General features: G+C 47.4%; 1 protein-coding gene across 2 annotated transcripts in view; it reads right to left on the minus strand.

The window, feature by feature from the left end:
- Positions 1–525: 525 nt before the first annotated feature.
- DENND2D (DENN domain containing 2D) overlaps positions 526–22,570 on the minus strand; it is a 40,082-nt gene continuing 18,037 nt past the window's right edge. For both annotated transcript variants that reach the window (XM_019492551.2, XM_006266095.4), the window contains exons 3-12: positions 22,072–22,184; positions 18,610–18,679; positions 15,306–15,383; positions 14,759–14,899; positions 11,874–12,022; positions 8,756–8,933; positions 6,330–6,371; positions 5,472–5,562; positions 2,094–2,333; positions 526–1,091 (exon numbers count right to left, since the gene is read on the minus strand). In XM_019492551.2, coding sequence (XP_019348096.1) covers positions 1,027–1,091; positions 2,094–2,333; positions 5,472–5,562; positions 6,330–6,371; positions 8,756–8,933; positions 11,874–12,022; positions 14,759–14,899; positions 15,306–15,383; positions 18,610–18,679; positions 22,072–22,184 — 1,167 coding nt within the window. In that variant the 3' untranslated portion in view covers positions 526–1,026. The remainder of the gene's footprint in view (positions 1,092–2,093; positions 2,334–5,471; positions 5,563–6,329; positions 6,372–8,755; positions 8,934–11,873; positions 12,023–14,758; positions 14,900–15,305; positions 15,384–18,609; positions 18,680–22,071; positions 22,185–22,570) is intronic.

The raw sequence follows: 22,570 nt of genomic DNA on the forward strand, positions 1-22,570 counted from the left end.
CTGCCCGCTCCATCTCACATTCAGGCAATGTACTCTAGAAGAATGCACTACTAGGGCATAGAAAAGGCCAGCACCTGCCTGTAAATCTGTTGCAAACATCACCTTTCAGGGGATGCACCAATGTTAACTCCGAAGGCTTTTAAAACTCATCTTCCAAAACAAGCACAAAAAAACCCCCATACAGTTGTTCAGCAATAGACACTGCTAGATCTGAATAACACTTCCTCCAAACTCCAACTGCAAAATTTCTCATTTCCTTTGCTGCAACACGTCCCACACAGCCTCTGGAAATGGTTCAAAAAAGCCTATCCATTTTAAATCCCTGTTCTACTCCCTCAGTCTGCTTTAGGATACTGTTTTGAACACCCAAGCAAAGGTGACGGAAACAAAACTACACCAAAACCAGGTGAGCTACTTGTAGCTCTTTCAGGTTCTGAAAAAAGAAATGTGTCTATAAAAACACAAGCACAACCACTTCAGAAATAGCAGGAGGCCTTCTGAAATACATACGCTGCAGGACACTGCTCAGCTGAAAAAAATTGTTTTAATTAAAATATTTTCTATCAATACATTCTATTGCAATAATTATTCTACATCCTTGGTCATTTCAGAGCAAGACCACAGTCTCACCTCGAATTCATTCAGTTTTCACATAAAGTCCATGCTTCTCTGCAGCACAGACAGCAATAGACACTTGTTACAGGACCTGGGTTGCTACTTGTTCAAACGTTGCAGGTTAGTTGGACTGCAAGAGCAATCCCAGGCCTGTTTGTTAGCTACATAGAAAAGAGCCTTCTAATGCAGTCATGCCCTGAAAAAGAAGAGACAGAGGAGGAATCGGGCTCCTGTGCTGACTCGGCTTCTCATTATTCACAGATAGGTGGAGGAGGGTAGAGATGCTCACAGCCAGCAAAGTCCACAAACCTCTCTGCCTTTGAAAGAGCCATTTGCCCAGTCCAAATAGAGTACAGCTATAGGCAGCAATCTGCCCAGCCCAGTTGGGCTCCTCTCTTTAAGAGCAGTAGTTCAGGAATTTTTCCTTTGTTTCTTTTGTTCTTGATATTCAGTTATTTTCTGCTGGAAGTAGCACCCTGTGGACAAGAAAAGGCTGGATCAGTCGTACAACTTTCCAGTTTCCCAATAATTCAGGTCATAGGTTGGCTTCTGTTGTATTTAACATGCTGTGTGCTACGCAAGCAGAAGTTAGCCAAAGAAATGAAACAATCAACCAGAGATCAAGGCACAGAACCCGAAGATGGACTGGAGTAGACTGAGATCAGGGCAAGGAATATAAAGGAGTGGAGGCAGTTTTACCATATCGATGATGGTGGGACTTAGATACCAAGGAGATGGAGATGCAGAGACTAATTTCTCAGCCAAGGGGCTGGGGGACCTATTTCACTGCAGGAACAGAATCCAGTGCTTCCAGCAAATGAGAATATAAACCACAAACTCCTCTCAGCCTACATCAGGAAGTGCACTATTGGCAGCATTTGATCTTCATTTACATGAAGCAGTAACAAAACCTGCTGCTGTGCAACTGGGGGTAAACCGGAGCTGAAACAAACTGCCCCACATTATGGGGACGTGAAGCTGACTTGAGATTATGCAAAACTAAAACCCCGTCAGTTGACACATGATGGCTGGAGAACAAAACTCACCGTCCAGCTGGCCTGCTGGAACTGGGACTGGTTGCAAGCTGTTAACCTGCATCCAACACAGGTGACCACTTCAGTTGGTGCATAACAGCTGTGATGTCTGAGAGAGGTTTAGCCTTGTCCAAACACCTATCTAAACCTTCCTCTCTCGTAGCAATCTTATCCTTTTCTCCTTGGCTATGCTTTCAGAGGCAGCCACACAAAACCAATTATTTCTCACCTGCACAAACAGATAGGTAAATGAACCCTCTCTGCTCTAATCCAAGCAATCCAAAGGACGATTTCTGCATATCCACCAATGTGATAATTACCCAACTCTTCTGAAAACACTTTCATTATTTCAGGCACCACTAACCCCCAGTGCTGGCACTGCAGCTGCCAGATTTCCAGGCATTGGCTGTGAGCAGGGCAAGGGGAGGAGATGGCACAATCTACCTTCTTGGGTTGCTCTGTTCCTTTCTGCTTCCTGGATAAACAAGGAAAACATCTGCGTCTTCACAAATTTTTTCACAAACTTGCGGCAGGACTTGGAGGTGATGGATTTGCAGAACGCTCGCTCCTGCAGGGTGCCCTGCCCGCTCTTGCTCCATTTGATGTACGCTGCATAGTGGCCAACGGTTCGGACAAAGAAGTGCACAAAACACTCTGAAACCTGGGCGTTCACTTGTTCAGAGGCTGGAAGGAAAAGAGAAATATGAACGGCTGGGAAACAGGAGGCGCTGTCTGTGAAGTTTTTACATGGTGCCCATTACCTCAGCATATTACCATGTTTAATGTACTTATCCCTGGAAAGAGGGCACTGCTATTATCCCCGTTTTTCAGATAGGAAACAGAGACTTATAGAGGCTACATGACTTGTTCAAAGGCAAATTGATTCTGTGGCAGATCAGGGAATTGAACCCAAGCCTCAGTCAGTGTACAGCCTACTAGACCATCCCTCTCACCCTCTGTTTGACATTGGAAGGAGTTGCCTTGAGAAATCAATCCACATTCTTTGGTTTAAATGCAGCAGTAACAAACACCTGACCGATGCCAGCTTGTATGGGTCCCCATTCCCAAGTGCAGAAGAAAAATGGGAGAAAGCCCTGGAGATCACATTTGCTTAGTAGCATGAATTGTAGTTGAATAAGTAGTTGAACTGAACTGCTGCTCAGACCCAGCCTGGTATTTAAATGCTCAGTCATGATAGTAGCAGCAGGTCTATGTGCAATGGACAGGTACCTGGAACAGCCATGCTTTGCTTTTCTTGTAACACCTTGTGTCCACAGACCTTATCACACTGCAGACAACCTAATGAAACTGTGCCTATAACTTTCAAACCAGGCATGCACTAGCTGACAGAGAGGCTGGAAGGATGATCTCATCTTACACTGATTTAATTCACAAACTATGCTTGTGTCAGAAGCAATTGTCATCACCTTCAGACACTAAAATCAGATTTTTAGAGATTAAATCAGTAAAGAGCTGTAACAGCCACTGGCATATGGCACTGACCTGCACAGACAGCTCTGGGCAGATAACTGTGCTAATGAAGCAGACATAATCTGTAGTGGCAGAAGGATGTCTAGGTGTCAGGAGGTTTTCCTAGATCTATATTTCACAAATTTTCAGGGTCACTGGCTCCTCTGCTTTACAAAGACAAAAAACCCCTACATCTTCTGGACCTTTGGCTGCCCTCTCTAGTAATGGATTATTTCTCTCCTTGTCTTTGCAATCCCTTCTGATGGTAAAAATTATGAAGCAAAATATTTGTCTCTGAATTTGTTCAGAGCAAGAGAGCTACAAGAACTGCTGGGTGACTTTGACAGTGGAGTATTACTCTGAAGTGACTCAATATAAATTCCACATGTAGTCTCTTCTCAGTTGCTTTAGTTCTATTATATACTTATTTTTGCAAAAAAATGACCCCTGACCCCTCACAGATCTATCAAAAATAGCCCATGGGCCAGATCTGGTCCCCTGGGGCTTCTTGTGGGCAGAACCATCCACCTCTGCAAGCCAGCTATGGCCCACAGCGCTTGCTACCATTGCTGCTGGAGCCCCTGCAACTGCAATGTTAATTCCTGGAGCTGCTCTTTCAGCACAACTCCAGTTAATGCCACTCACCTTCCCCTACACACCCTGATTTCAGCAGAGGGTAGAAGTTACCCCTGGTGACCAAGATGGGCGGCAGGGGACAAGTGCCAATGGCATTGACTCCTTGGGCTCTGCAGTCACACCAAAACTGCAGCTCTGGGAGCCATGGGGATCAGTGTTGCCACCACCACTCACCGATAGTCTGGCTCGTAGGAAACCACCTGGTGTGGATTCAGCCTGCGGGAGCCAAAAAAGTTTTACATACCAGCCTTAAACCATGCAAAATAAACTAACTTATGAGTTGCTGGGGTATCTTATTATATCATCACCCAGCCCTGGATGCTGAGCTTGGGATTGGACAGTAAGGCTGCACTGTTTCCGTTTCACCCATCATCACCAGTCATTCATGAAGACTGGAACTTTTGGAAGCCAGACCCATGGCCTTGTCGAAGAAGATTTCCTTTCCCTCCCCCACCTCTTCCTTTCCTTGCTGGTTCTGGATTTGAAGGATCTGCATGTATCACATCTCTTGAGGATGTAAAAATTGCCCGAGTAATTTAAACAGTAGGTAAAGCTGTCTGAAACAGAAGTCACCCCTTCACAGAAAGGGCAGTGATGAAACCATGGAGGCATTGGCAAAATCAACACCAAAAGGGGAAACTGGCTTTTATGTCCTGCAACAGAGTGACTGAGACTCACATCTAAAATGACGGGTAGGAGAGAACTAAATTAAACTGAACTAAAGCAAAAAGCAGGTCTGTAAAATGGTCGCTTCACATGGCGCAGCTAAATGAAGATCAACAGAGGATGAAGAAGACTACTCAAACCTGAGGTCTTCTGCCTTTGCTGCTAAAGCGCTTGGGGAAGGACAAGGAAAAAGTTATAAAGTCAACTAAAAATGTTATAAGAAAAGGCAATGGGGCAGAAGCTGTGATAAGAAAAGGCAATGAGACAGAAGCTGTGCAGAGCTTTGAACAAGCTGTAGGCCACAAAGCAGACTGATGGAAGAAGCTGCAATTTGGCTGGATAGTTGAGAGGAACTCAGGAGCAGGAGGTTTGCCTTGGCCTCAGCTGGAGAACTAGTTTTGGATACTGCTATGATGCAAATTCTCCCGTCAAGGCTCCAGGGCGCAACACCCATGAGACTGTCTATACGGACAATTACGCAAGGAACACAGCAGGCATCTCACCATCTGCAAAAAGACAACACTCCTGAAGGGAACGCATCCACCTCCAGGGAGCATCACGGTGAGCAACAGCAAGCTCATGGGGTGAGCAGATGGGGAAGAACCTCAGACATACAGGGAAGTGTGTTGGGATCCTTGGTAATTCAGACCTGTCTTTTACAGTATCAGTGTAATGGCATCTGAGGCAAATGCTCACTTGGTGCAAGCTGCCACAGCTCTACCTCCAATGACCTTCAGTGGAGCTGTAGCAACGGAGGCCGCAGAAAATCCACCCACACACCACAAGCTGCAGGGAGCTTAATCCTCCCCCTTAGGAAGGGTAAGGCCTGAGTTGCCTCTGCTTGGGTCTAGGCATGTTGTTCCAGGGTCTTGGCTGTGCTCTCCAAATCAGCAGCTTGCTCTTAAAGGGTGCTTGGGACTGAAGTACACATAGCCTTAGAGAATTGCAGCTAGGAGGCAGTGCAGACTGCAGGTCCCCGGGAAAAGTGCTTTGCCCGGAGCCCCAACAGTCGCTCTATGTAAGCTCAAGACGCGAGACTCCTCTGCTTACTCTGTACGTTGTTGTTGCTGTTGTGTCTACCCAAAGATGTCAGCATCTCACTCTGCAGCTTAGCAGGCAATACCTCCTCTTCATCCCCAACCTGAAACAGAGTGTTGTTAGGTTAGCCCGCTACTGCAAAGTGGAGCAACCTGGGACCATTGGTCTCTACAAGCAGTGGGAACAGAAGCACCAGAGAGAAAGGAGTCTTACTTGCTGAGTTTATCTTCAAAACTAAACCATCCTGGGAATTAAAACCATGTTCTTACCAAATCCTCTGAAATACACTCTACCACAGATCCAGGGCCAGGATCACCGCTGTGTCTGTGGTATTTATTAATCATCATTAGATGCCATCACCTATTCATTTTCATTCCAAAAGGTGATGGAGAGAGACCTTCCCCAGAGAATTTGGTACCTCTCTTTCTGATACCACCTCCCCTTTGCTATTCCTACCAATGCAACAACACCTGAGAAATCAATCTGCAATACACATCCATTGTTCTCTCCCTGGAGGGCAGTGCCCTGTGTGTCCTTAACACAGAAAACTCGTTACATTTCATCGTTTCATAGTTGGTAGAGGCTGGAAGGGACCTTACAGATCATCAGGTCCAGCCCCCCCTGCACCTGGGCAGTTGATCAGTAAGAATTCAGGGAAGAGGCCTCCCTTAAGCTTGCAAAATGCAAATAATCACTGTCAGGTGGGGCAGAGCTGTGTGTTATACCCTGACCAGCCAGTATTAGGGAGCCCACAGGGCCTTAAGAACAGTTTTTTTAAAGCCATGTAACAGCCTGAGAGGAAAACAGGTACGCTGCAGGCACCCAGGGCTGGGCAGCAGGGGCGGTGCTTCTGATACGAGGAACACCTACCGAGGTCAAGATCTTTCCTTCAACCAAGTTGACCAGCAGAACCTAAAAGCGACAGAGAGCATCCAGGGTTAGTACAGCAAAGCCACTTGGAAGCAGACATCGTTCAAAAATCAATCCTATGTGCCCCAAGTTGCTTGGCCCGCCTCCAAGCCAGGACTGCTGAGTAAGAGCAAGGCAAAGGGGAAGTGCTTGATAAACAGCAGAGGCAGATCTGGAAAGGCAGCCCCAGTGCCTAAAAAGGGACTTGCACAGAATGAAGGCCCCTAACAATGAATCAGAAACTCCCATTCCAGCAGCCTCAAGCCCCTTGGACATATATGTTCATTTGGCAGCTGTGTATTTGACTGCAAGAATCCCAAGCTGCCTAAATGCAGGGTTTTGTGCATACTAGGATAGCAGCCAGGCATCTAACTCCCCAGGAGATCCAATCCAGTAGAGAGCAGGCCTGGTACATACCAGCAGCACTGAGTCCAGCACAAAGAGCAGTCTCCATGGTCACAGTTATTCAAAAACACAGCAAAAAAAAGCAAAATGTGGCCATGGCACCTCCCCACTTCTGTACAACAGACTAGAGGCGAGGATGCTCCCCTGAGAAGTGGCTGAGCTGCGTTCTAGGCTCTCCTTTACCTGTGGGGCTTCAAACTCCCACCTCCCAAGACAGCGCCCTAACCAGTGCGGCAGCCACTGGGTAAAGAGGGCACTCTCCATCCCACCCCCGTGCAACAAGGTTCCAGTTCCTGGTCGAGACAGATCTTGCTTTTTGTTCAACAACGGTCTACTGCAATGTGTATGAGTAGTCCTGGGAGCAGAAACCAGAACCAGCCCCAGGTCTTCCAGGGCGAGTGGTCTAACCAAAGCTATATACAGGAGGGCACCATGGCCACTGCCACTGCCCTGTTACACTTGACCCTCACAAGAAGATGCTGGTCTTTGGCTCAAGTACTTTTGAAGGCATCTAACATATCTAAATCACACCAGAGATTTAGGCAGGGGTCCAGACATGTCCTGGAGCTCAGTGTTTCTATTGGTTCCCCCCTCACTATGCAAGTATTTGTGAATTGTTCTTCAAATAACCCTACTTAGACCTGCTTCCTTGAATCACCTTGCTAGAGCAAGATGCAAAATTCTTACGCACTGAGGCCAAAGATGGAGGTTTTCTTTGGATCTGGCCACCATTACCTTCCCAGCCTTCCAAACTACCTGCCTGCTGAAGAGAGACAGAAGAGCCTGCACTACAGGAGCACATCCAGCCCAGAGGGAAGATGCCCCCATCTGATGGCTCTTGGGAGGCTTGTGTGACAGGAGTTCAGGAGTTTCCACCCCAATCCCACTGACTGCCCCAGAAACCACCCCCAACCCCCATCCCCACAGAGGGGAGAAGAGGCTGTAAGGGCTTGGGATCCTGATGTCATGTACGATAGCTTTTCAAAAGCGCTCCCAGCACAGCTACCAAGCCCCACAGGCTGCGAGAGGAGGGAGATTCAGGCTTTCAGAATACAGGGTGAAGGGGAAGGGATGCCCCTTTGCTCCACAGAAGAGGATAGGGTCCCTGCCCATCTACAAGGAGTGATATCAGCACCCCATTAGCCTTACATAGCAGGTTGGGGGTCACCTTAGGACAGGGGTTGGCAACCTACAGCCTGCCAGCTGGACCAAGCCTGTGGTGCCATGAGGAATCAGTGGCCCTGCTATAGATCCCCCTCTCCCTCTGTAAGCCCCCTCTATGCCCTCTCTTGCCCCGCACTGCTTACTATGAATACTGATTTTGCCCCTCTCTGGGGCCAGGGGTCAGTAACACATGGTAAGGTGACAGCAAGGGGGCTTGGGCACTGCAGAGGAAGTCATTACACAGTGGAGTGGGGGCCCATAGTGACAGGGGAGGAAATGGGGGGGGGGGGGAGGAGGGAAATCAGCAGCTTGCAGTACTGCCTGGGTCAGAAGCAGTGACCTGCAGCTCCAAAATATTGATGGAGAGCAGATTTAGGTTAGACATCAGGAAGAACTTCTTTACAGGAAGGGTTGCCAGAATCTGGAATGGGTTTCCAAGGGAGGTGGTGCTCTCCCCTGCCTTAGGGGTCTTCAAGAGGAGGCTAGACATGCACCTGTCTGGGGTCATCTGACCCCAATGCTTTTTCCTGCCCAGGGCAGGGAGTCGGACTCAGTGATCTGCTAAGGTCCCTTCTGACCCAAACATCTATGAATCTATAGGATTGCCAACCCCTGCCCTAGGTAATAACTTGACCCATTGCTGTTCCCTTCTGCAGCAATGAGTAGCCCTGTTCTTTTTCCCCAGACACTGGAAAGCTGGTACAATCTCAGTCTTTCACTCAGGGGCCTGGAACAGTTATGAGGCATGAATGGGGAAACAGTTATCTTCAAAGCCAGTTGCCAGCACAGCCAACCCTTGATGCTGCACAGAGCGGTACCTCCTCCATAGGCTGATCCTGAACCTGCTGCAGGTGGCGTATCTGGACTCCAACCATGAAGGGAGTGGGGCAACACACAGTGTCGATCAAGCATTCAGGAACCACAGGGATGTAGGTGTGTGCCCAGGTGAAGGGGTAAAGTAGGGCCGCCACGGCATGGATGCACTGGGATAAGACACTGCAGAGCAAACAAAGGATCCAATTACAACACAGATGTGGCACCTTCGGGGATTCCAGAGCCACAGGTCAGCATACCAGCAGGTCAGCTCTACAGCTTTAAAAATGACTTAGTCCCGTAGGAACCCAAGTCCCAGGGGTTCTCAAAGACACAGAGGATCCTCAGTCACTTTGGCACTTTTGAAAAGTATGCCCCCAGTTCAAGTGGCCTAGTCTTATGAGCTCTCTCTGCCCCTCAACTCCTGGCAGCACTGCCAGCTGTTGACATTTTATCATGACTTGCTCGATATTAGGTGTTTATTAAAATCCCAGGTTCCTGGAATTAGCGATGATGATCAAACCTCAGCTTTTATTTTTGAAAAAGCTAAGTTTTTAGCAGTTATAGATATGGAGAAAAGATGGAAAAATGCCCCATTAAAGACTCAAACACTAGAGGGGAGAGAAAAGGGACTAGAAACTTTGTCTTAAAAAAAGTCATGGTTTTAGTCCATCTCATGATCCCGGGGGGTTGAAAGCATGGCTGTCAGCAGTGAGACACAACCGGTGCTCACAATGGCAGGGCACCAACACTTTGCATCTCTAAGTTGACTTTTTTGGTAGCAAAAATTTGTCCCATTAGAAAACAATGATTCTGTTTCAGGCACCTCCTCCCCTTAACACACACACCATGAAAAAATGCTGAACAACCAATCTGCCTCACTCCGCATGGGAGTGGGAAACCTCCTATTTCTCTTTCCCAACCTCCCAGTTACAGCACAGTTGGGAGAGCCATAACTCTCATTCTAATATGAAACCTGAGCAGTGACCTCAGCAGTGTAAAAGCAAACTAACTTCCTAGATGCAGGAAACTTGGGATAGTCAGATATGCTGAGCCATTTACACAAATTCAAAATCACTGCTAAGGTTACACATCAACAATAACCTGCAGAGCTTTCCATCAGCAGATCTCAAAACACATCCTACAGGAGGTCAGTACCAGCTTCCCAATGTTAGAGACAGGGAAAGTGGAGTGGGAAGGTGACTGGCCCAAGAAGGAAGCAGGGATTCCTATTTGAAATCTCAAGGTTTATCAGTGGCCACATCTACAAGTTAATTAAAGCGCTTTAGGTAATGTGCATTAAATCTAGTACTCCCATTGTGACATACTAGAAAAATGTACATTAGCCTATTTTTAATATGCATTAGCTAAAGAGAATGTTTTTTTTGTGACATTTGAATGCACAATGAATTAGGCTAATGCGCATTAAAGTGCGCATGTAGATGCTTTACACATTCCTGAGTCCTGTTTCAGTGCTTTGCCCACTAGGCCACCCAGTGCTAGAGTGCAATCTTGAAAAAGCTTCTGATTTGTGTCAGCTGGTGATTGCAACTAAAGCCAAAAAGGGTGGACAATATCAGGGTAGAAAGGAATATGGAATTCCCCTCAACTCCTTATTTTCCATTGCAAGGCTTCAGAGGGATGGGCTGTGTCCTGCTAAAGCCTTAGTCATCATCACTAAGAGGAGTCACTGTTTGCCAGCTGGACAGAGAGGATCCTGCCATGGCATCAATTCTCATCTCTCATTCTGTAGGGTGAAAGTCTGGCAGCCACAAGTCTGCCGAAGAGTCTGACGGAAGGAATCCAAGACAGAGGACAGATGGGAATCTGCAGGCTGTATAACTAATGGAGGAGCCTGTTTATACTTCCCTGCCACTGTGAGAGCAGAGCTCTGCTACTGCGTCAGGCTGTTCAGCGCACAGAGAATTAACCCGTAGGTCTCCACCAGGAACTAAGCCTGGGGGTCAGATTCCAGGGTGTGGTTATTCTGTGAGCAGCCTGTGTCCCTGGTGTACTCTTTCAGGCCGGCTACCTATCATGTGCACATGCTCTTTGTTGTCCCAGGGTGAGAGGTTCCTTGCTTCTCTCCTCCTCTGTATTTATGGTTGGATTTATCTTGTGCTCGTAGGAAGGCACAGAAAATTAGCCACCACTTGGGGCTTTTAGGTGTTCCTAGCCACACGCAGAATGTGAATGAGCGACCCGGAGCAGAGGTAGCTCATTCACTTTCTCCAACTTTCTAGCATGAATATATAGAACCATGGAAAAGAAGGGCTGGAAGGGACCTCTGGAGGTCATCTAGTCCAAACCCCTGCTGGACTAGTCCAAACCCCATCCAAACCACCCTAATCAAGTCATCTAGTCCAAACCCCATCCAAACCACCCTATGCAAGTATCCACCTATCCCAGTGGTTCTCAAGGTTCTTCGATTCAAGGCTTCCCTTGCTAGCCTCAAGGCCCCCTGCAGAAAATACTAGCTCTTAGCTTTCATTCACTTCTTGATTATGGAAAAATAATAGAGCAACTCTTCTACTGCAGAAAACTAAGAAAGACCACAGCAGAGCAAAGTATTTTTGACAATATGGACTCCTATTTGAAACTCCTGGGTTTCTCTTGTAAATAATGTGTAGGCTTTTGCACACCTAACAGTGCTAATATTGCATGGTACCCTTAAAAGGGTCTCTTGGCATCCCATGGTGCCATGGAAACATGGCAGAGAATCACTGGTGTAGCCCATTTCAAGCAAACTGCACAAACTACCAAGCGCAATGCCCAGAAAACATTAACAACACCTTAACTTGCCCCCAGTGATGCCAATGCAATGAGGCAAGTGCCAGTGCAAGGACAGCAATGTGTCAAAATCTGCTTGAGAGATCCAAGTAAAAGGAGCATGCTCCACAGGAAGGCAGAAGCGCTCACAGTCCATGTCAATCGGATTATGGAATAAAATTCCTTCCTGATCCCAATATGGCAGTCAGTCTGATCCTGTGCTTCTGACACATCGGGAACAAACAGTAAGGTTTAGAGCATACACAGGCTGTACTGCAAAGCTGGGGGAGTCACATGTGCCTAGCACCTGAGAGTTGAACAACTGAATTCCCAGGACAAATGCAAGGGCCCTACCTGAGTTCCTCTGCCAAAAAGATGATGCGACGCTCTAGAACTGCAGAGGCAAAGATCTGTATGATGATCCCTGGAGTGAGACGCTGCAAAAGAGCCTGAAATTCCACATGTTCCAGCCGGGAGTCCAGGGGCCGTGTCAGTTCAATGAGCTGTTGGGTTAGAGATTGAACATTTTGTGATCTAATGAGTCACAAATGAATGACATTAAAGCACTGGGCTGGCCCTTGCCTGCTACTACAGGCTGAAAAAAGGAAGCAGCAAAAAGGCAAGGTGATACTAGATGAAAAGCATGCTAGGAAGATTAACAGTAATTAGCATGGCTTTTATTAGCACCCACCATTGGCCAGACGTTTCACAGAAACTGTCCACCCCAAAGAGTTTCCAGTGCAAGGTGATGTCTATACCTACCTGCCTCTACCAGTGGCAGATCTGGAACAGACAACAGCTACATCCATAGGTCAAACTGCTAAATAGGAGGTAGATCATGTGGTGGATCACTTTGTCCACACTGGGAATCTAACTATTTATGCAGGTGATTGATCACCTTGTCCCCAGCCAAGTCCTGGTTTTCCTCTTGTGCCCCAGGCAGCCATGACATGGCTTAGAATCAGGACAAGCTCCCAATAAAAGAAGGTTTCAGTGAATGGCTGCTTTATTAACATAGATAGTATAGCTAGATAATCCCCAACACCAATGCTCCACAGAAGGGTTTCTGATAACAACAAGTCTTTCAGGAAGGATCTGAAGGCAGCACTGAGGACAGGAGCTGTATAGAGCTACTTGGAAAGGGAAGGACGAGGGCAAGATAGAAGAGCATGCACCTAAATATCTGGAGAGTCAGGTTTGGCCTGCCCTGGTTTGGCTGGAGGATTTCTTTGACCTTGTTCACATACAGACTTGCACTGATATAAATAGTTTAGCTCACAAGGCCACCTCCACTTAAAAGCCTGTGTGTAGACAAGTTTTTGAGGCTTTAGAGTACTGTGGGCCTGTTTTAAATGGGATGGTGTTAAATCCTTAACAAAAATGCCCAGTCCCCAAAGTGTTTATTAGCTGTTGGACTGTACTGATATTAAGGCCAGAAAGAACTATGATGACCATCACATTGGATATCCTGAATAATACATCAGGAAGCTTAATTCAGTTTTTCTAGTAACCCACAGGTAAGCTAAAGCAAATCTTTCTTTCTGAAGAGGTACACAGGCTCAATTTAACAACTAAAGCTGATGGAGAATTCACTGTGCTCCTAGGCAAAATGTTCAGATGGATAACAGACCTCAGTCCAATTTCTGCAGCCTGTTTTAGATTGAATTTTTCTCACTTCTGATGGTTGGAAGTCAATCTACCTTTGTCTGCTGGCCCTGTACCACATAGCTGCTCATAAAATCCAATGAAGATGCCTTCTAAACATATTTTCCAGAGGCCACAGCATGCATCATCACAAAAGAGATAAGCAGTTATGGGACAGGGACATGATCCACCTCTCTCTTACTTCACGTACATGGAGTCTCTCTACACATGCACTCTACTTGTAATGTAGTTTGAGTAAAGCAGCACATTCCCAAGATTTAGTACCTTGAGCAGAATTTGGTTTTGATTGAACTAAGCAGCCCCTTCACAGTGGAGACAGCTACAGAATCAGAGGGTTTAAAACAACACTGGGTTTGGTACAAGTCCTGGCAATTGTTTTAAATGGAGGCCAGTCACACAGTCCAGTCCAAGTAGTTGCTTTCAGACCATCCCACTATTCTCTAATCTCCCTCAACTTCACTCCAGCTGCCTGCATGTGCCTCCCACATCCCCTCCAGTAATGCTCCCAGAGCCCCTCAAGTCTCTGTAGTTCTGCAAGCAGCCAGAGCATTAAGCAACAGGCAACAGCTTTGCACAATATCAGCTCTCTTCCTGGATGATGAAATCTCCTGTGACTCAATGACAAGTTGGTAGGGATGGCCTGGTGCTAGAGTGTGCAGACAGAGTGATCTGCTAAGTTACACGGAGAGTCAATTTTCCCCCACATATATGTAACCATGTGGCTGTAAAGGTAGCAATGCAATGCCCCATTACCTGGAAAGACTCCTGTATGATTGCATGGCTGTAAAAAAATCAAGGCCTCATCTACACAGGTGCATTTAGCATCTATACAGACCTTGGAGCTCATTCAGTCTCCAGCACAGCTCCCACCAGTTCCAAACCAGCGTAAGCCATGGTGGTACAAACCTTAGTTTAGAACCACGTTACTTCAATGCAGCTATGCAATGCAGAGAAGGCCCTCCGGGCTCACCTCCGGTAGACAGCTTGTGCAGAGTGGATTTAGCTATGCAAATGCAACACTGACACAGGCACAACTTTACTAAATTAAGTTAACCACAGACATTAGTAAGGAGTAAATTGATTTTTATCCCTCTACATTAGATCTTTTTACAGTTTTGCTGGCTGGACACTTTTAGAATTGATTCAATTAAAAATGATGCAATTTTCTAATGTAGAACATCTAGCACTCAGAGCGGAGCAGAGCACAGAGGAGACTGCAGTGTGAAACAAGCTCCAAGAGGTGTGAATGCACCCTGCATGTCAGAGAGGTGTTAATGCGAAGCTTGATGGAAATAATTACATGTCAATGGTTTTTAACTCTCTCAGCAGATCGCTCTTGCAAAAACTTTGCGCCAACTACTTTTTTGTTGCTGAACTCGCTCACCCAAACATGTTTCCAGTTTCTGATGAAGCAGGGGTTTCCCCCCCCCCACACACACACACACATACCTCCACCCACACCTGCTCCAACTTCTCCTCTTCATAGCAATATTAAGTGCAGTGCCCAATGCGAAGGAAGCTGCTGGCCATATGGCTGGGCCTGACTGAGCACACAGTAGTAAACCAACACAAACCTCTGTCCCTGACTCTGGGATGAAGCTTTTGATGGTGACGGTTTTCCCAGGTGCAGGGAAGGGGGATTCACGGAGGCCCTGCATGAATGGATAGATGACTGCCATAGAGATCTGACGCCTCTTCTCCACTTCATCCAGGATCTAAGGGAAGAAACGACTCTTCAGACACAGCAAGGCAATGAAGCATTGACAGTCACCCTGCCTGTGGGGAGCAGCGGCTGTACCAGACTCATGCTCCTAGGTCCACGTTCTGAGCACCCAAACAGGCCAGAAGTTTCCCCAGGAGAGGTCTGCCCTGTTCACTTATTACAGCATACAGCCCCAGCTGCTCACTGCTCCTCAATCCTGTCCACTCCAGTGCCATCTCCTTCTCTAAACAGAGGTGGCCTTCAGTGCCTGTGGCATCTCCACCTACTGCCGCAGGAAGAAATCCTCCCCTCCACCAAAGCAGGGAGATTCTTACCAACACCCACAGACCAGCAGCTGCCTGGGCCAGGCAGGCAAAATGATTCAGCATATGGAAGTGTATGGGACTTGGTGCTCATACCTTGGAGAATAATCCAAAGCAGCCCAGACAGCTGATGATGCAGAAAACTTCGGGGAGACGAGCTCCACGGCCAACAGGCTGAAAGAAAGATGGGTGCACAAAAGAGTTAGCTTGACAATGTTAGGTATGAAGTACAAAAAGCCCCATGTCTACCGCATCACCCCATGGATCTGTTGGCAGGGCACTGCCAACAGCAGCCACAACTGCCTCCATAAAATGGAAGTAAGGAAGGTCATAGGACAAGCTGCTAAGGAGCCTGAGCCCAACCCTGCTCTCCTCCAGTCGGTGCACAGATACTTCTTCCCAGCACCGGTCACCTATACACATACTGGTCTGCAAGGTAAGAGGGATGACCATAAGAGCCCTCCTGTCCTGCAGTGCTCTAGGTCAGTGATTTTCAACCAGAGTGCAGCAACACCCTGGAGTACCACAAAATTCTTTCAAGGGTGCCACATCCTGTTAGCACTGTTAAGTGTGCAAACATGATTCACAAGATCAACCCAGAAATAAACCAAATGTCAGTGTTTAACACATTCTGACTTGCTGTGGTCTTTCCAAGTTCTTTGCAACAGAAGAATTACTCTATTCTTTGTTTTCATGCATTTTTTGACCACAGAAAAAGTGCTGGCATTTTTGGAGGGGTGCCTTGAGCCTAAAAAGGTTGAGAACCACTGCTCTAAATGAAGACTATGCAGACCTCCCAGGGTAAGGGTCAGCAACCTATAGTCCACAGGCCTGATCCAGCCAGCCAAGCAACTGTATCCAGCCTGTAGAGGCTACAGACATCAGCAACAATGTGGTGACAAGAGGGAGAGGCCCAATAGTACAGACAGGTGACAGAGGCACCAGCACCGCTTTACAGATGCCTCCAGGTCCACTCGGTCTGCTATGAAGCAGCTGGCCCTGGTGTATCCCCCTTTACTGCCCTGCTCCATGCATTTATTTGCACCTGAACTGTTTTTTTGCAGTGCTGCTTGCTACCACCCAACCTATCTTCTCTCTCTCTTGCCCTCCTACAGCAGCTGCTGCTTCTCCTGCTGACAAATTCATCACTGGTGGTATTTAGTGGCCACTCCATAAAGGTTGCCAACCTCTGCCCATGGGCAGTAGATTGCACTGAAATGTCCCCTAATTACACTCCCATGGGGATGTGGGGAGTAGGGGCAGGGGACATGGAAGGGAAGCAGAGCATCAGGAAGGCATGTGAGGAACACCCAGGCAGGTTTGAGAGATGGGGTCAAGGACCCATGGGGGATTGGAGGCCTAAAGCAGAGCAGAAGCATAGGCAGATGATATCCAGGCTGGGACAGCACACTGCAGATGCTACAGGAGAGCTGTCATTCTCCTTGCACCCTGCCTCACTTCCTGCAGCCTCCAGCACTGCGTGCAGGCAGCTGGTCATATAGGCCAGGAGGGATTCAGCCTTCCCCCAAGGTAGAAGTCAGCACTAGCAAAAAAGCCCATGTACAGTACAAACTACAAGGCCAGTCATGCGTCATTTGGTAAAGACTGGATTTGTGCAAGGAATCCACTAGAGATGAGCCAAGTAGCACAAGCTTGTTTTAGTTCAGTGCACAAAGGGGCTTCAGAGTGACAAACTGGGGGTCAGTGCTTTCAGAAAGCAGCTGGGACTGAGTCATCTCCCCAGCCACAATGTAAACCAACAGTTCAATGTTACCGTCCCAGAGACATTTGCAGTTTGACAGAATTGAACCAGACAGATTCCAGAGCCCGTGAGCAGCGCTGTGCTATTACCACGGTGCAAAATAATTGCAACAATTCCTGTTGCAGAGTTAACCTCATATTTTGCTACAGAATGTCAGGCCTTGAGTAAAATGAACAGCAGGGAACACGAGTCTTGCTAAGGATAGACACAGGAGCTTGTACAGTCCACAGGTCCTCAGCTCCAGGACTGTTCTCTAAAATCTTAGCAAAAAATGCAAGAGATTCTTTCAGGTCCTTCACTGCTGCTCCTGAGACCTGGGTCTCTGGCATGCTTGAGTGTGACAACAGGGCTTCATTACCTTACATTGCAGGTTGGGCAGTTGTGGAGTGGGAATACATAGATGGGGCAGGGTTGAGAGCAGAACAGACATCCCCTGAGGACTGGCAAGGAGGTTAGGTAATTTATGTACTGGTAGCGTAGTTGCAGTGCTGCGGGGAAGGAACAGCTGCTCTAATCACTGGTGCTTGTCACAGGAAGTGTACTGGTATAGACTATGCCAGCATAAGGTGTTTTTACACCAGAGCTGTTTCCATACTAAGGGTTTGTACACATACAGTACAACTAGTTCACTTCAGTAAAAATATTACACTCCTAACAGGAATAGTTACACTGCTACAAAAATATGGGGATGCCTTAAAAGATGACTGTGTAGATGACTGAATTATTGAACACGTCACTGCTGATCATTTTAGCAAATACTTCTTGCTTAATTTGCTTGATACTCTGCAATCCCCAAGCGCCCCTCCACCTCCACAGCACCTTCTGCATTACAGCTAGGCACTGTCACTACATAAATCTGTATCCTATTGAAAAATGGTGGCATGAAGCCAGCATACAGTATACATGCATCAAAGCTCCCTTGAATATCAAAATAACTCACTGAGCACTGTACTGTTATTTGTGTTCATATTTTAAACCCTCCTAATAAATCTAGCTTATCTCCTGCCATCCAGTTACAACCAAGGGCTGCAAAATCTCATGATCTTGCCACAGACTTGAGGGGGCCCTGCACCTGAGTACATGGTATCTTGGACATAGTTCACTGGTAAGAATCTTCTACTTCTTAAGCAGATGGGATACAACTCAGCAGTCAAGTAAAAATCAGTCTATCCTTCGGCCTCTCAGCCATCAATACCCTCGAATGTAGCTGTTCCAGTCTAGCCCACTCTCTATAAAGATGCTCCAAGAATAATTTACTCCACCGATGTTTCAGTTCGTTCTTGGTGGATAACAGTAGTAGCACCAAAATGCAAGCTCTCTTCTTCCTTTTGCTTTTTTGCACTTTTCTCCCCTCTCCTTTTCTCTCCACTAATACCCACGCATACATCACCTAGACATAAGCTGATGCTTACTGATAAAACAAGACTCTGAAGAAGCGCTGTCTGCAAGAGACAACCACAGTGCACTCCCTAATTAGTCTCTCTGCAGCTGGCTCCCTAAGGCAAGCCCAAAGCTGCTTGGCTTGTGTTGATGGCACAGTACATGGGGATGGTGCTGAGGTCCTTCTCCTGCAAGCAGATACTGCAGAGTAGCTCTGAGCTAGCAGGGAAAGGGATTATTAAAAAACGGGATATTCACCAGCAAACGCCTGCAGTAGCCGATCTTTCTGCTGCCATCAACGTTGGTCAGGACAAAAGAAAAAGTTTCACTGAAAGAAAAGAAGATATTTGAAGTTATTGCTCTGCTAAGTATCAAGCAGAGAGAGCAGCAGGCCCTGAGCAAAGGAAGTGGGGGATTTAAGGATAAGAGCTACTGCCTGAAGGTCCCAGGAGAACACCATCCTCTCCACAGCCTAGCTTCCTACCCTTCCACTGACCCATCCTCCCAACAGATGGACCATTCCCCTAACTACCAACTACATCCACTGAGCAGGAATTAGCAGAGGAGCTGAAATTAATAATATCCCTAAACAGCCGAGACAGAGCTCCTTTACAACAACCTGCCTTGGACAAAGTATTAACAAATCAACCTTTTCTTAGCAGAATTTCCTGTTCACCTCATAGCAATGCCCAGAAGTCCCACAGTGCTGCATTGAAAAAGAGACCTGGCCACAAAGAGCTTTGGAAAAAAAAAAAAAACCCTTTCAGTAAAATACAGCTGGGGAAATGCCTTACTCTTTGAGCACCCTATATAAATTAGCCAGCTAGATCAACTTTAACAATTTCTTTGCCTCCATTTCCCTGAGCAGGGACTGGGTCACCCCCCCACTGGGACCTACTTTGACACTGTCTCTCACCCCATTCTCATTAAAAAACTAGGGGACGGTGGCATCGACACCTACACAGTCAAATAGGTCGCTAACTGGCTGGAGGGCCACACCCAGAGAGTGGTGGTGGATGGGTCTTATTCAACTTGGAGGGATGTGGGCAGTGGTGTCCCCCAGGGCTCAGTTCTCAGACCCGCACTGTTCAATATTTTCATCAGCGACTTGGACAAGGGGGTAAAAATCACCCTGTTCAAGTTTACAGACCACACTAAGATGTGGGGGGATGTGAGCATGCTAGAAGGGAGGAATAGGCTGCAATCAGACCAGACAGGTTACAGGGGTGGGCGGATGACAACAGGATGGGTTTCAACACTGACAAGTGCAAGGTGCTGCACCTGGGGAGGAAGAACCAGCAGCACACCTACAGGCTGGGGAACTCCCTTCTCGTCAGTGCAGAGGCAGAAAAGGATCTTGGGAGTCATTACTGATGCCAAAATGAACATGGGCCTGTAGCAGAAAGCCCCCTTTTCCTCTTGCCTGCATTTGCTCTCCCCTCTTTAAATATGTTTTTCCTCTTCTACCTTTTCTTCCTTCCTCTTTCTTTCACTTTAAGATAAGGAACTGTGTTTTAAAATTTGTATGTGTGCATTTTGTATCTCCCCTTGTATTTTGGTATTTTTATCTATTTGTGTGCCATGGCATTTGTAGCTTATATTTTATACTCCTCACCTTTAGTTTCATAAGTAAGTTATACATTGTAACAATGTTAACAAGGGCAGGAATCAAACTGTCCTTCTCTGTATCGGGCTGGCCACTGAAAGAAGCCAGTGAGTCAGTCATTGAATGTGTAACATGGTAGCATGCAGCAATTAACACCTGGAAGCTACAGATCTGCCAAGGGAAGAATTCAATAGAAGACAATGTAACCACCGGGAAATCTCTAAACCTCACTGTTCAAGGGCTAGAAGCCCTGGTCTGAGTTAATCAACGCCGGGGACCAACTTTTGGGCTGAGTATCTCCAGATCAACTGCTCTCAGAGCCCTATTCAAAATTAATCAACGGACTCCCAAACCTGCACGTACATGCGGACAGCCCCGGGGCTGACAGATGCCATCCAATACCCACGCAGGGGGAAGTCCCACGAGGGTCAACGACCCCTGGATTGGGCAAACCTGAAAACTGGGGAGTCACCAAAGTCTGCCAGGGACAGATAAAAAGCAGTGAAAAGTGACCCTCAGTGGCACCCTCTTGATCTCCAACTTGACCAGACCTGTCCAGCCAGAAGGACCAGACGGCGACCCCCTTCTGGAGGATAACACCACGCTGAAAGAAGCCTCGACTGGCCATTGACAGCAGACTCCAGCGCTTGTAGGATAGGTATACCTGACTCTGTAGCCTGCTACTGTGTGTGTGTATGTGCGTGCGTGCATGCGTGCGGGGACCAGCCCCAAGGTTTATAATTTAACGTCATTACAGTGCTTCAATTCACCTAATAAACTAGAATTTTAAGGATCCTGAGTTGGACATTTGTAGCCAACAGGCCGACAGTGTGGGGACGTGGTCAGGAAGACTAACTGCACCTTGTCATGCATCCACAGATGCATCTCAAGCAGGTCCAAGGAGGTGATCCTCCTCCTCTATGCGACACTGGTCAGGCCGCAGTTGGAGTACTGCATCCAGTTCTGGGCACCGCACTTCAGGAGGGATGTGGACAGCATGGAGAGGGTCCAGAGGAGGGCCACTCACATGATCAGGGGGCAGCAGGGCAGGCCCTACAATGAGAGGCTAAGGGACCTGAACCTGTTCAGCCTCCAAAAGAGAAGGCTGAGAGGGGATCTAGTGGCCATTTACAAACTAGTCAGAGGGGACCAGCAGGCACTGGGGGAGTCCCTGTTCCCCCAAGCACTACCGGGAGTGACAAGGAATAACAGCCACAAGCTGGCAGAGAGAAGATTCAGACTAGACATTAGAAGGCGCTACTTCAGTCAGGGCGGCTAGGATCTGGAACCAACTTCCAAGAGAAGTGGTGCTGGCTCCTACCCTGGGGGTCTTTAAGAGGAGGTTAGACGAACACCTTGCTGGGGTCGTTTGACCCCAGTACTTTTTCCTGCCATGGCAGGGGGTTGGACTTGATGATCTGCTCAGGTCCCTTCTGACCCTACCAACTATGAAAGTATGAAACTTAGGGTAATTAGGAAGTTTAGGTAATTAACATAGTAACTTATTTTGCATGTACTATTCTGGAGATTTTTGTTAGAGTTAGAAGGCTGATGGAAGCAAACACAGGAGGCTGTCCTTTGAGGAGAAATAAGAGTGGCACCAAGAGCCACAGTCTCAAATGCATACTCCTAGGGGATAAATAAAGCTCTTGGGATAGACATATCTCCATGCCCTGCATTTACACAGTGCCTACCACAGTAAGGCCCTGGTCTAGAGCTGGGGCTCTTAAGTACAACTACTCTATGTGATCATCATGAACAGTAAAACAAAAAATAAACAGATCAGTATTAGGACAGTACCTAAGCCAGGAGAAGAAAATAGAGAGGGGATTACAAGGCATTAACCTGCTGCCAGGCAAAATTTAAAAACAAGGTAACAATGAGAAATCTGTCCCCAAGTGCTAGGCTGCTGCTCAAGTCAGGCAGGATGGCTGTCCCTACAGCACAGCTGATGTGGCTCCTGTTACCTCTAGGGCAGTCAGCATGGGTACCACGGCTCTCTTCCCCTCTCCTGTTCTCTGCCCCCACCTCCCCAGTCAGGCCAAGGCCCCACACACCTGCCTCCAGCACAGGTATCATACTAGTCCCTTTGCCCAATTCACATAGGAAGTTACCTAGTGTATTCTGTGAACGGAGCCCAGTTTTTGCCATCAGGGAAGCAGAACAGAGGAATGGCTTGAAGCAACCTCTCCTCCTCCTCTTTCTGGCCCCTCAACATGTTCTCACGCTGCAATGAAAATGAAGCAAGAAAGAAAAATCAAAAATGAAAGAGAATCCTAGACCTCTTGCCTGAGGGACCAGACCTGAACTCTCCAGCGGGGAGATGCAAACCAGGATAGAGACATGTCAGCAGAGCTAAAGGAACCACAGCTAGAACGTCATGGGGTGCTGTGTGTCAGGGTTCAGGTTCATTCACACAACAGTACAGGGACCCAGGACTGGAGCAAGACATGACCCAGCCCATCCTCTTGCAGCAGCATCCTCCTTCCAAATCAGTGGTGCTCCACCTATGGCCTGTAAATGACAGTGATGTCATCTAGCCCACGGGCTTCCCTACAGTCCGGACATTTCATGGTGAGAAATGTGCTCGCAGCTCTGGCTGCCATCATTCCC

Source organism: Alligator mississippiensis, chromosome 14, assembly GCF_030867095.1.
Source record: "Alligator mississippiensis isolate rAllMis1 chromosome 14, rAllMis1, whole genome shotgun sequence".
Lineage (NCBI taxonomy): Eukaryota > Metazoa > Chordata > Crocodylia > Alligatoridae > Alligator > Alligator mississippiensis.